This window comes from Periplaneta americana, chromosome 15 (genome assembly GCF_040183065.1).
Source record: "Periplaneta americana isolate PAMFEO1 chromosome 15, P.americana_PAMFEO1_priV1, whole genome shotgun sequence".
NCBI lineage: Eukaryota > Metazoa > Arthropoda > Insecta > Blattodea > Blattidae > Periplaneta > Periplaneta americana.
The window spans coordinates 61,498,765-61,514,271 of NC_091131.1; the positions used below are offsets into that span (position 1 = coordinate 61,498,765).

Sequence of the window (15,507 nt, forward strand, 5' to 3'; positions counted from 1 at the left end):
ATTTTTTTCTAACAGATTGTGTAAAATAATTGAAGACTTTTACATTTTCTTCCCCAGGAAAGTATTTTCCTTTCACTTCTTTGAAATCAAATTCACTTCCGTAAGATAAAATATATTAATATTTTTATGTGACTTAGCTGTTTTACTCCATGATCAGCTAGCTATACATTTTTCAGGCACGTCTGTTTGTGTATATACCACTTGCTTGCATGTTTTAAGTGTTTCTGTCACAACAAAGGCATATAATTTTTCTCAAGTGAGTGTAATATTGTGGCATTTCGTGCATTTTTAGATGTGCCTGAAATTAAGCTTAGTTTTCAGTTTTCTTAGCCAAAATCACTTAACTCTTTCGTTTATACAGTAAATGTGTTGCTTTTTGTCTAGACGAGTGGCAGAATTACATGTTTTATATGCACCAGATCTGCTAATCACCATCATTAATTTTTTTTACTTGCAAGACTCAGAATTTTAGGAGCTTTAGTTTGAACATAACTCCTTATCTTCTCATTTAAGTTTCTGCAGTAATTATTACTGAGTTTATACAGTGAAGAAACAAAATTATTGTAAAACAAGTATTTAAAAAATAAGTTTTTGTATTACCATTTAGCCTGCATCTTGCTACATTATCTTAGTTTCACTCTGCATTGTATACATAGTGATCCATACAAACCTTTACCATTTTAATCATGTATAACTTCCTTGCAGAAGTCAGTGTAAGCTTGATGACTCTGGGAAAATCAGTCTAGATGGTCATGACTGAAATAATGCTATTGTTATAGTCCGACCATCGGATCTGTGCCCCTGTAAGATATGCGAACTGAACCTTAATTCCTTTTCTATCCCTCTCTCTTTCTCTCCCTCATTACACACAATTTTGAGCCTTCTTGCGGGACAGTTTATTTGCACTTGCAGTCCAGTGTTGTCAACTCAACATGAATACTGTAGCACGGAGTGGTGAAAGAAATATTATTAAGCAAGTAATAGCATTTTGCATAAGTCAATCAGCGTCATTAGACCTACTTAAATTAAATTATGAATAAGTAATAATTAACCTTACATTATTAGAAGCAATATTCAAGAGACATGACACTGTTTGACGGAAGTTTGGCAACATCCCTATTCGGCAAGTTTCGTGGCCTGCTGTTTGACGTAGTGGGAGCGAAACGGGTGGAATGGGGTGAGTAGAGGCATTAACTTTTCCAAGAACAACGACAGCGCTGAAGGGGCATAGATCCCATGGCCCGACAATAACTGTCTATTATTGTCTAGCCAACAATTCTGTTGTTGTGTTGTTGGTAAGAAAGCTGGAAGCAACTGGATCTCTCCTGAGTGCTAGCAATAAACAAAGGCCTGCAGTGCCTCAAAATCGTGAATATGATATTTGACAAGGTTTAATCCACTCGCCAAGAATTCGTTGTGGTGTTTAAGCCAGGATGTAGGCTACTCATATGGTATGTGTCAGAGGCAGCAAAGAAAACGGGCATACTGCCATATAGTGTACATGCAGTGCAAGAATTAGAAAAAAAACAGACAAGGGGGAAGAGAGTACAATATTGCCGATGGTTCCAGGCTCTTCTTATGTCAAGTCCAGAAAGTCTTTCCATAACATGGTTTTTGGATAAAACATAGATAGACCTATGTCAACTCTTAAAACGGAAGGTACTGAGCTGACGAAAATCTCTATGTTACCCGTGAAATGCCTTTACATTCTCAAAAGTTGGGGTCTGGTGCACAGTGTCTGTCTTAAGGAGAAGGACCTACAGGAAATCTCTTTTCTTATATTTTAAGTAGAGCCTCTATTTTGCTAACATAGTTTCATATCAATGTATGAAGCCTTTTAAATACAACATTTTCACTTTTGCCCTTATGGTGCAGTCACAGACATAAAAAATGCAGTCTTATATAAAGAAAATGATATATTTGCTCTCAAGAGTATCACAGAATCACAAATCTTGTCTTAAATGAAAGCTAAAAGACTGCTAATCAATTTTGTTTGATGATTTTGAGAAATTTTAATTTTAATTTTGCATTTTTATGAACACAAAGAAAAATTGGAGTCTATTTTCAACTTATTTTTTAATTTGTAATTTGACAATTTCCTCTTAAAGAATTATTCATGTATAATGTGAGAATATGCCCTGAAAATGTTATTCAATTATCTCTATTATTGTCTGAGATATTACATATTAAATGTTGAAAAATGTAAAATAAACAAACTCCGGATATTCAGCAGAGAAGTTTGAGCACACATATTTAAAAATGGCGTAGAAGCAATTATTTTCTTCCAAACGACCTTGAAATTTCACTCAAATGAAGTCAATACTATGAAATATTTTTAGGATAAAAATAATTAAAAAAAAATGTTACTTTTGACACATATTTGGTCATTCTTGTAGGTCCTTCCCCTTAAGAATCATTGGCCCCATTTTCTTTGCTGAGACAGTGAACACTGAGGTTTATGGCCGCATCTTCACGAAATTCGTGAAACAAATTAATGACGTTGATTTGACAGAGGGCTACTTCCAGCAAGATGGTGCTAAGAGCCATCCACACATTGAAGGAGTCTGTGAAACTCTTCTCTGATGATAGCATAATTTCAAAGAATCTGTGAACCTAACCCCTCGAGATTTTTTTCATTGGGGTTAGTGAAGGACGAGAGTATATAAATTGTTTGGCTCAGGAAACATCAGGAATGAAGTTAACAACATTGAAGACCATGCACTTCAGCAAATGTCACAAAATGTGCTGTGATAAGTACAATTTTCTGTTTGGATAAAGGTGGAAGACATTTCAACAGGCCAGGCCAAAAGGCAAACAACTCAAAATTTAAAGTTTGCATTTTAAAGTTTTATGTTTTTGTGAAAAATCCAATTAGCACACTCTTAATTTGAAACATATTGTACCTATAAATATCCATTAACAGAATTTGAAGTGATTTCTATGATCCTTGAATTTTTCACAGCAACATGAAACTTTAAAATGCAATTTTCTAAAAACTTTAAATTTTGAGTTGTTTCCCTTTTGAATTGGCGTGCTGATTTACTGTGACATGGAGGAGATAAGTCTCTCTCCCATAGTTGAATTGGGGATTGTAGAAACAGCACATGTCAATACGCCACACATAGTGACATGCGCTGTTTCTGCAGTCCTCAATTCAGTTACTGTATGGTTCATATGTGTGTTCATGTGTTTGCTATTCTTTGCCAGAAGTTATAACTGGTTAAAATGGATCATCCTAGAGTTACCTCAAGAACTCTGTACTTATACAGATTAAGCTCTGTATGCTTTTCGCGGAGTTATGCGTTTTCCTCCAAAGAAATGACGCAGATAAGTTGGTCTTCGTCCAGAATTACGTTTTTTAATGAAGTACTGTAGATAAATCTGTATTCGAAGATTGGTAATACACAGCCATATTCTTTTCTAGTCTGCATTTCGGACAAGAATGAAAATTTTGTCCAGAAGACTATTTCAGAGCTGACAGTATTATAATTTTTCGTTTTCTCTTGCACTTCTAGATAATTTATAAATATTAAAGAACTTTGTTGAGAATTCTAGGTGGATCAAGACAACTATAGAATGATTTGGATTTGCATTAGTTTGAGTATAAAAAGTTAAAGTAAATGGTGTTATGTAAATCGATTATACTGTCTTATAATGTACATTTCGTAAGTATTTCTTAAACAGCTATTGAATGGAAATTAGCATATGAAGAATGATTGTGTAAATGTCTATGCTAAGGACATCTTACATGAAGTAAAACTTTTCGTTAATTTGTGCTGAATAAGTTATATGTAATAATCTCTTTTGCATCCTATAATTTTTATCTAACACTTTTCTTATGTAAAAAAAAATCAATGGAACCATTTGAGTAAATCACCATTTTGTGCTCTTTTTATATAACAACTTGAAATAAACTAAGTACATTTATTTTTAGTAAAGTTTGTATTTGGTATATGGAGACCAGGACATTAGAACTCGAGCACTAGATGGAGGTGAATGTTCGGCTTGTTGTTACTCTTTATGATGGTGAAAAATCTAAGGAATCGTCATTTGGGTCCTGAGCAAATTTATTAGATAGTGGCTGAAAATCCGATGCTGTTATTGTTTGTCCTGTAAAGAAAGATTCTCAGTATGATTTGCTTTCTGTACCAAGAGGGCTTGAACTTGACAAGGGTTATTAGATCTTGTTGGAGTGTGTAGTGACTAACTCCACTTAGACTAGAGTGTGTTGGCCTGTTGCTGTCGGTTGCTATGGAAGCCCTCTTTTTCTGGTTTAATATTCTTCCCATTATATGTATCTCCATCTACATAAGCAGATTAAACCTAATTAGTGAGATTGTAAGAGGATCAGTTTTGTGAAGTGGTTGGAATCAATTATTGCGAAATGATAGCAGTAGGCTCATAAAGGACTTTGCACAAGAGCACTACAAAGCTTACTTGACTAGAAAATATTATCATTTAAAGGCTATTTCCACCAGAGGTGGTATTTTCCTTCCATTTTTCAGTAACACCACAGTCTAGTATATATAGTCACGAAGCTCAATACACAGGGAATATGTATCCATTGTCAGTTGAGGTGATAGTAGTTATTCTAATGGCTAGCTACTAGCAAGTTCTTTACAGACCCCTTCCCTTGCAAATGACAAAATATTTTATACTTTTGTTATCGTGTTCTTTTGGAAAAATTAATACCTTCCTTTCATTATTGAAATATTAAATACATAAGGTTTATTTATTGTCTTCATAAAGTACATTAAATTCCACCATAAACTCGAAGATACAAGAAATAATAATAATAATAATAATATTGTTTTTGGGTGTTTAAGCAAAACAAACTGAAATTAATATAACCTTGAATGAATGGGGCGAGATAATGAACTACGAAACTAATAAAATATTAATTTGCAGTTACCATTACAACAACAAAATCTATACTAATAATAAATCTGTAGTCGAAATTTTTCTGGTAATTTTCGATTTTCCAAAAATAATTGGTCCTAACATATATAATTAATCACCCTGAAACCGAAAATCGCTTTTTTGCAATTTTTGTTTGTATGTCTGTCTGTCTGTCTGTCTGTCTGTATGTTTGTTACCTTTTCACGCGATAATGGCTGAACGGATTTCGATGAAAATTGGAATATAAATTAAGTTTGTTGTAACTTAGATTTTAGGCTATATGGCATTCAAAATACATTATTTAAAAGGGCGGTTATAAGGGGGCCTGAATTAAATAAATCGAAGTATCTCGCTTATTATTGATTTTTGTGAAAAATGTTACATAACAAAAGTTTCTTTAAAAATAATTTCCGATAAGTTTTATTCCTTGAAAAATTTTGATAGGACTGATATTTAATGAGATAAATGAGTTTTAAAATTAAAATAACTGTTATCTAAGGCCGTGTAATGAATTAAAAAACAAATGACTTCGTCTATAAGGGACCTTGGACAGCAACAATCGAAAGCTATGAAAGATAGCCTACAGATAATGTTTCTGTGTTTGTATGAAGTAATATCGGAAGCTAAATTAACCGATTTGTATAATTAATTATTAATTCACCATTGGAAAGTGTAGTTCTCTAGATGGACATAATGCTATAATGTTATTACAGTAACTTCTGAGTGAATTGAGGACAGGTAAGATTAAAATAGCTTCTTATGCACAGAAAACTTGATAGGCTATTCTGTACATTCATTTCCTGTATTTCCTAAAATAATTTTTATGACCAAATGAGTGGTCTCTGGATCAAAATGATCGCATTTTAATTATGCAAATACAATTTAAATTAAGTAACATAATAAACGATTTATCCTTATATCAAACACGAATGTTCCCTGGATCAAATGTCCTATTTTAATTATGTAATTACTTTATATTTATTTCTAACCGGTGCAGCGGAGCGCACGGGTACGGCTAGTAATAATAATAATAATGGAAATATGAATTAATGAGTAAACTTATGTATACCTGTACTTGTAGCGTAGGCATAGTTATCAACATAGGATGAGGTTAAGCAATAATAATCACACCAGAATTGAAAATAAAACATGATCAATCAATTTTATTACAACAGACTTAATTTTTCTGCATCTCTAATAAAATAATACATAAAAATAATAATAAAATAAGTACAGTCAAAACATATCCACTGAAAGGAATAGGCCTAATTATGGTTTCTCAAGAAATTTCAGCAGCCTAGGTGACAGAACTTTAAATACCTTATGTTCTTTCGATTAGACTGAAGCATTTCAGTGTGAAATTTAATTATATAATGCAATCTAACACTGACAAATATCTTCAAAAGCAACAGTTTAGTTTCTTCACAACACTCTTATGGAAAGTCCCATTGAGAAGAGCTTTAGCAATTAATGATCCACATTTAAGTTTATGAGCACTTACTTGTGGCTTTTAAGGAACCCAAAGGTTCATTTCTGCCCTTATGTAAGCCATCATCGGTTGCTATCCTGAGCAAGATTATACAGTCTCTACCATCATATCCCACCTCCCTCAAATCCATTTTAATATTATCTTTCCATCTACATCTTGACCTCTCCAAATGTCTTTTTCCCTCAGGTCTCCCAACTAACACACTATATGCATTTCTGGATTCGCCCATACGTGCTACATGCGCTGCCCATCTCAAACATCTGGATTTAATGTTCGTAATTATGTCAGATGAAAAATACAATGCATTTATGAGCACTGCCATCAAAAAGACTAGATATTTGATTTTAGCAATCCATAAGAAATAAATATACTTTATTATTAAACCTAAAACCACACTTCTCTCTTAAGATCAATCTAATTTAGTTAAACAATACATCGAGAATCTGTGGTGTTAAATAGGCCTATTTTGAACCTATAGGCTACTTTTCTTTATGTGAAACAACTTTACAAACTTCTCCTACTTGTCCCACACTATTGTTATTCCAATTATTCTATTTTAGTTATTAACATTTATCACAACTGGTAACAAACATTTCACAATTTGAACTTGTCTTTACAAGCAACAATGCGAAATAGTACTGGCACAATCTCAAAAAAATGCAAAAATCACCTCAAGCTTCGTGACTGTATGTACTAGACTGTGGTAATACTTGTAATTGATAAAATTATGGAATTTATTCTATTGAATTTTATATATGACATCACCTTTTCCTTTCCTTGTATAATTTACATTGTGATTGTTATGTTTTCTTAATGTCATTAAAATATCTTATTAATTCAAATATGAAAATTTATTGTCCAGTTTTGTGTAAAGTTCATAGTGCTATCATCTTAATTTTAAATTTTGTTCTTCTTCCTTCACCCACCCTTCCTTTACTTTCCGCCCACTCTGTGAATGGAATTATAGTTGTGGTATATTTTATCACATCCATGTGCACATCACAGTGACAGTAAAGTTGAACCTATCTACTTACTTCAATGGAAGTTACCACAGTGTCCAGTGGCTAGAATGTTGGATTCATAATCCTGTCAACCCGGGTTTGATCCCCAACAGATCTCCAATTTATGACTTATGTTGGGCAAGCCCATGGTCCAGGTAACACAGAGATTTTCTCCAGATGTCATCCTAACAAATCTCCATCATCATCTCATTTCATTATGGGTGTAGCGTAGACCAGCCTCCTAAGGCATATCCTGGGCAATGACTCTTTTGGTAATTAGTGTACATATCTGTCTTCATATGGTTGAATGATAAAGAGTCAAACACCCGCCATTACAAAATATACAGGGTGTATCAAAAATACCTGTACAAACTTCAGGCATGGGTTCCTTACACCAAAAGAAGGAAAAAAGTTCATATGAACATATGTCCCATAATCCTTTGTTTCCCCGTTATTCATTTATTACTAAAAGTTTGCGTTCAACGGCCTTCGAGGTCCAACCTCAAAACTTTTCTTTATGCACTCATTCATAGAAGGCTGTGACTCGTTGTATCAGAAATGGACTGCAGATGGCGAAGTGTTGCCATGGAGACTTGTTTACATGTGTCATTTGTCATTAGTATGTCTTCAACGTTGCAATTGTGAGCGTGGAGTGAGTTAACGTGTTTCGTTCAACCATGGCAGGACGATATTCATTTCGTGAGCAGGCTGACATCATTTTTATGTATGGTCGCGTGAATGGTAATGGACGCGAGGCTGTACGGCTGTATCAGATGGTGTTTCCAGACCGAAGACAACCAAATCATCAAACTTTTGTTGCTGTGTATCGTCGCATTGCTGATACAGGAACCGTTACACCACAGACTGGTGATCGAGGAAGACCAAGAATTGTTCGTACGCCGAACCTCGAAGAAGACATTTTACACTGTGCCGAAGACGATCCAGGTATCAGTACAAGACAATTGGCTGTGGCAACTGGTACATCACATAGTACAGCATGGAGCAGCTCTTGTATCCGTATCATATGCAACGTGTGCAGGGCCTTTCGCCTGCCGATTATCCACCACGGGAGAACTTTTGCCGATGGTTTCTAGCACAAATACCCAATCCATTGTTTGTCTCATCAGTTTTGTTTACAGACGAGGCAACGTTTGGGAGAGATGGAATTACCAATTTCTACAATGAACACGTATTGGCAGATCGTAATCCTCGTGCTGTATTTCAGGCTAGACATCAGCAACAATTTAGGATTAATGTGTGGGCTGGAATTGTAGGTGACTGTCTGGTAGGTCCATACGTTCTACCAGCACGTCTTACAGGTGCTATCTACAGGAACTTTATCCAAAACACTTTCCAGAATTACTGCACGAAGATGTGCCTCTGAACATAAGACAAAACATGTGGTTCATGCATGATGGGGCTCCAGCACATTTTAGTCGCCTTGTTCGAGATACACTGACTGGTGTCTACCATGACAGATGGATAGGCAGAGGAGGACCAGTTCAATGGCCAGGATAGGCAGAGGAGGACCAGTTCAATGGCCAGCACGTTCTCCCGACCTCAATCCTTTGGATTTTTATCTTTGGGGGCACCTTAAACAATTGGTTTATGGAGCAGACATCCCGGATCAAGAAACTCTTCATCGACGTGTCATGGAAGCCTGCGAAATCATTCGACATCATCCCGGAGTATTTGAAAGGGTGCGACAGTCCATGATTCGACGAGTGCATGCATGTCTAGAAGCAAGAGGAGGACATTTCGAGCATTGGTTATGAGTTTTGTGTGTTGGCACATTATGAGTGTACTAGTGATGGGCGAAGCTGTTCTTTTCCCGGAACAGTTCCGACGGTTCCGGTTCCGAAAAAATACTATGTTCCAAATAACAGTTCCGAAATAACAGTCACCAGTGGTGATGAGTCGGAGTCGTTGAGTCGTTCAAACGAACGGTACAGTACCCTCCCTCTTCACCATAGACAAATAACACCATGCAGCTCACACTGGAGCACTCATAGGCATGACATAGTACACATTCTTATCTATAGATGGCACTGCAATGCACATTCGAATCGATTTTGGAAAATTGCTGTGCATGCGGACAGAACTCAAAAGCTTAATGTTAGTAATTACACAGCTGTTGAGTACAAGGACAGAATACAACACTTTGTTTTCGTACATAAAGTTATAAAGATATGGTAGCCAACTAAAAAAAAAAAAAAAAAAAAACAAATCATTAATTTTTATTTTTACTTTTCTTAATGCACAGTTATAATAATAATAATAATAATAATAATAATAATAATAATAATAATAATAATAAATATTACAATTTCATAAATAAAAAAGATATATATTGGCAGTACTGAAACCTGGAAACCCCGCAGTGGGTTAGTAAAATGTTGGAATCGCATCTTTACCAAAGTGTAATTTAAACTTCGCATTAAACATCGCTCTCCAAATCAGTACTTATATGGGTAGTTTCCAACAAATAATGCTACAACATTTTTGTCGTTCTTTGATAACAGAGAAGATAGCACAAAAACTTGTGCTTGTCAGACTTAACCTCAACAAACGACATACAGACATTGTAACTAAACCTCTCATTACCATTTACGACTTTAACCTTTGTATAGAATCAGCTGATCAATGAATTAATAATAGTATGCGTACTTTATGACTTTGTAGAATGTTTATAAAACAGAATTAGTCAACTAATGGTGAAATAAACCATAAAGCGGGAATGAATATTACAGATTATTAAATACTTACTATAACATTACAGATGATTGGCCAGTCTTACAAATGTTGATATTAAAGTTCGCGCCACCGCAAGGATTTCAATTTCCATGCGCCCCCCTCCAACCACGTGAGAGTTTCAAATACCAACTTCATCCAACGAAGTTCCAAGTACAACATAAAGAACAACGAAAACAGTGTAACTGCTGCTGTCATTGGTTCATCGGAACAAGCTCCGACGTTCCGACTGTTATCTCGGAGTCGGAACATACCTTGTGCAACGCGGTACTGCGAGCCCGCAACAGCTGGGCAAGTGAGCAGCTCGGAGTCGGAACACTGTTATTTCGGAACAGGAGGTTCCGACCTACTGTTCATTTTTGCAACAGTTCCGAGGGAGTCGGAACATACCTTGTGCAACGCGGTACTGCGAGCTCGCAACAGCTGGGCAAGTGAGCAGCTCGGAGTCGGAACACTGTTATTTCGGAACAGGAGGTTCCGACCTACTGTTCATTTTTGCAACAGTTCCGAGACCGGAACAGTTCCAAAATAACTGTTGTGTTATTTTTTACCCATCTCTAGAGTGTACCAATGTGTTGAACAGTTCCTAACGGGGAAACAAAGGATTATGGGACATATGTTCATATGAACTTTTTTCCTTCTTTTGGTGTAAGGAACCCATGCCTGAAGTTTGTACACATATTTTTGATACATCCTGTATATATATTTTAATGGATGGGTGATAGTAAAGAATGGAGAAGTGGTGATTTTGTAATTGCAGGAAAATATGAGTACACAAAGGTAACTATTGTTGCGAATGATTTTGTCCAGAAATCACTGCTTGATCTTGTGACGTTTTTGTACAAGATCTCGAATTTGTTAAACCATGATGCACCACAAAAGAAAAAAAATTGTGTCGAAGGATTTATAGGATGTATAGTTTTTGCATTTTTTCAGATTGCCAGGTGATTCAAGATTAGTTGTTAATCTGTATGTTACTTATTATGGAATGATAGCTCTCAGTTTTTAACTGCTCTTTCCTCTAAATTTGGCTGCATTGTTTCTTTTTCCTTCACATGATAATCACAAATATATTTGAACAGAACATCAGTGTCGTCTATAAATATGTATAAAGAAGCTGAGTGCTATGTCTTTTGTTTTTGTTCAGCACAATTAGCTGATCAGTTATGATTCTTCTAGTATGTAAAAGAGAACATGTTTCTTACTGGCTGTCAAGTGCACACTTTCTCATGCTGTAGTGTCAGTGGAGAATTATTAGAATGATAACAGAAAATTAAAGGAAACATTCAGAGAAAATCTGCCATTATCATGTTTGTTATGTACATTCATTATCAGGCAGTATATCTCACTTGATGATATGTGTCAGAGAAAGAACAATTGTTTGTATGCATCTGAAGTCTGACTAGTGTAATATGTAGCTAGTCGGCGATGTATGCAATGGAGGGGGAAAGGAACTGGCCATCTTACCCCATTATCTCTTGGCCTAGTTGCCTCATAAGTGGTACCTTCTTGGTATCACTTGTAAGGTTCAGACCTGTCTTCTGAGAGTTGACTAAACAACAACCATGTTTGTCCACAACAAATTTAAAATCGCACTTATTGAGATTTTAAACTTGTCTCCAGCATAGAAAGATGATACACTACTCATTTGACTAATGTCTTCAAATATACAGTAAGTGCAAAAGATACATTTCAAGATTAATGCAAACCTTATGAGTTACTAAGGAAGATACTGTTTTTGAAGAAATGGTTGACCTTTATTTGAACGTGTCTGTAATGTTTCTATATTGGTTGAACTTGACAAATGTTATGTAATATGCTTGCAGTTTCGGAGTCTGACGCAGTGGGGTCAGACACAGTGGCTGCACAGGGGGTGCACCCCACGTACGTGCAGTATGTAGAGGGCTCCGCAGACCAGGCCATCTATGCTGCCACCAATGGACAGATGTAAGTGTTAATATGTGAGACTTAGTAATAGCATTTTGATAACATACAGTGGAATACTAAAATACCAATACAGAAAAAGTGATGGTGATGAAATATTTTTAATCTGAGCTATAATGCAAGGTAGCACTTGATCAAAATTGATTATGCTGCTGTTAACCTTAACATAGTATGTTTGAAATGGACCTCTATATGACTTGGGTGTTAATGCTCAGTTATGAAGGAAAACAAATAGATTTGTTGGTTTTGTGATGAATAGTAATATATTGACAAACTAAATCTCCATGAAGCTGGGACAAGTCAATGTGCTTGATTCTGGAAGAAGAATTATTATTATTATTATTGTTATTATTGCTATTATTATTATTATTATTATTATTATTATTATTATTATTTTGAAATAGTTCATTATTTCGTATTTGCCTTATTTTCTAATTTATGTTGATTTTATTTAACTTCAGAGCATTTTTATTTATCAAACAATGAACGATACACGTCAATCCCGAAAATGGAGTTTGCTGATCTTATATTAGGCTTTGTGAAAAAGAAACCAGTACCTCAACCTGTGAATAGTTAATTTTATCTTAGTCCGTTGAGAGAGAATAAAGGCATGGTAATAAAAATTCCTCTGAGAAAAATGTTTTAACAGAAATATGTGGAGTGTACAAAAGTCACAAATATTTGTCAGTGGCAGTGTATTCAAGAGCACAGTATTAGATAAATACTTGTGACTGTGTCGTGTATAGTTCCTGGGGTAGCTCAGTCGGTAGAGTGTTCGCGCGCTAAGCGAAGGGTCCTGGGATCGATACCCGGCTCCGGAACAATTTCTCCTTGAAATTATTCAAACCTGCTTTACAGGGAGCTACTACCTGAAAGCCAGATTTGCATAATACATTCGTTACTGGAGGTACATTAACAGAAAGCCACAATTTAAGTCACACAGCATTTGTGTGCACTCATAGTTGAATTCTGGCATCTTGTCAGCTCATGTGAGTTGTGTGGATATAAAGGAAAAATTGTGATGGTGTCGTGTATAATTCCTGGGGTAGCTCAGTCGGTAGAGCGTTCGCGCGCTAAGCGAAGGGTCCCGGGATCGATACCCGGCCCTGGAACAATTTTTCCTTGAAATTATTCAAACCTGCTTTACAGGGAGCTATTACCTGAAAGCCAGATTTGCATAATACATTCGTTACTGGAGGTACGTTAACAGAAAGCCACAATTTAAGTCACACAGCATTTGTGTGCACTCATAGTTGAGTTCTGGCATTTTGTCAGCTCATGTGAGTTGTGTGGATATAAAGGAAAAATTGTGACGCTGTCGTGTATAGTTCCTGGGGTAGCTCAGTCAGTGGAGCGTTCGCGCGCAAGCAAAGGGTCCTGGGATCGATACCCGGCCCCGGAACAATTTTTCCTTGATATTATTCAAATACTTGTTTTGTTTACGTTTTTGACCCTCTCACTCACCATCAGAAATGGTACCAGGAGGAAGGCTAGTGTCACCCAAAGTTGATCCAAGTTATTGAAAGTACAGCAGAAACTTGTTTGGGAACAAAATTACAGCCATCTTACACACTACTTTAATTTTATTTTTGCTGCATTTAACACACAACTTTTTTTCTTTACCAATTTCTTCATATTTTCTTTTATTTCTATCTTTTAATTTGTTAAATCTATCTTCAATTCGTTTTTATTTGTTTCACGTCTAGGTGATAAGCAATTGAAAAATGAATTCTATGCTAATTAGTACTAGTATTCAGTATTATTAATAATCTCTTCCTATAACAATATCATTAGTATAGAGCACAAGGAGGAATGTTTGCCCACCGAAATTCCTCCTTTCCCCAATTCTGATGCTGTCAATGTTTACCACTTATATGGGGAAGGAGGAATATCAGGTAGAAAGACTGGGATGGATTGTAGTCGCAAGTTTGCATATTAGCGAAGAAAGAGGGATCAAGTAGAATGTTTTGTTCTGTAAGTATTGCAAAAGTATTTAAATTATAGAAATGGCTGTTTCATTCCTCTACTGCATACATAATAGATAGTTATGTTATGTGCCAGATATTGTGTACTGATTCTACATTTGAAAAAAGGTTTGAGCTTTAATGAGATAGAAATGCAAATTTTGTACAATATTTTTTATGCAGGGCATACCCGGTGTACACGGTGGGGGAAACCGGGACCATGTACACCCCTGCATCGGGGCAGTACTACTCTGGTAACACCACAGCAGTCACATATAGTCAGGTAACAGATAAAATGACAGTTCAACAATCACTAAATTTCACTATATATGTGTTGTTCAAGCAGAATATAGTTATGTTGTGGTAGTAGTAAATAGCTTGATATTTTAATAGTATTGTGGAATGGGGAAAGAGCCGACCAAATTTTACCCTTCCTAAAGCTTTTTCGAAGAAAATATTCATTACATATGCTTATTAATTTGGCAGCTGTTTTCATGTAGTTTCGTAAGTAAACTGTGTAAGGTATATCTTTGCGATGTTTGTTTAACAAAATTTCTGAATTTTGGATAAGTATATAAGTTCTACTGCAGCCACTCAACTGCTTAGAGAATATTTAAAATTAGTGAATACATGCAATGCAGTTTACTGATTTAGAAAGCTTTCACTTTCTTAAAATATGCAAATTGAAAATAAAAGTTGTTAAATTTAATATTCCATGAGCTAGGGTGCAAAATTATATGCCATGCCATTTCCTTTAAGACACTATCAAAATGCCAGTTGTAATGTTGGATATGACTAATAGCCATCCTGTCAAATCTTGTACATTATTTTGTGAAGTATTTAAGATTTCACTGTCATGTAGTGTTTAATATATGAAGCAGGTGTTACGCTAGTAACTGTAAAGAATGGCAAAACATGCTGTAAAATTTTAAAGAAATTCCCAAGCCCTGAACGTATTCATCATTCCATATATCCTGAATTGTTAGTTTCTTATTTAAGAGAACATCATCTTAATCAGGGATTCAGAAGTGTAATATTTTCTTTTTTTAATAATATTATATCAGTATTATATATGTATATCATATATCCATTCTGGTTGGATGATCGTCCACCTCTGCTTCGGCATGTAGGTATGAGGCCAGCAGCCAGCTGGTCAGTCTGGGCCCTTCACAGGCTGTAGCGCCAAGGATTAGTTATATATAAACATTCAAAACGAGACTAAAATTCACTCACACATGTATCAGAAACATGTTTGTAGCAAATGCATGAATGAATTTCTGATATACAAACTAAATTAATATCTTGGCTGTTATCAATAACATACCTGTTTATTGTAGTGCTGGCACCAGTTTTCCCCTTTCCCTTCATCATCATCGTCATCACAATCCATTTCCTACACTACACTTACACGAACACGTAGACATACACTCACCCTAGTACAAGACATAACTCTCAACAG

General features: G+C 35.5%; 1 protein-coding gene and 1 non-coding gene across 5 annotated transcripts in view; both read left to right on the plus strand.

Annotated features, from left to right (window-relative positions):
• The window catches only part of LOC138715002 (DNA-binding protein RFX2-like), a 148,460-nt gene that overhangs the window by 89,846 nt on the left and 43,107 nt on the right, over positions 1-15,507 (plus strand). For all 4 annotated transcript variants that reach the window (XM_069847373.1, XM_069847374.1, XM_069847375.1 and 1 more), the window contains 2 exons: positions 11,967-12,087; positions 14,232-14,331. In XM_069847373.1, the coding sequence (XP_069703474.1) occupies positions 11,967-12,087; positions 14,232-14,331 (221 nt within the window). The remainder of the gene's footprint in view (positions 1-11,966; positions 12,088-14,231; positions 14,332-15,507) is intronic.
• Positions 13,123-13,196, plus strand: TRNAS-GCU (transfer RNA serine (anticodon GCU)). The gene has a single exon. It is a non-coding gene; the product is annotated as a tRNA-Ser (tRNA).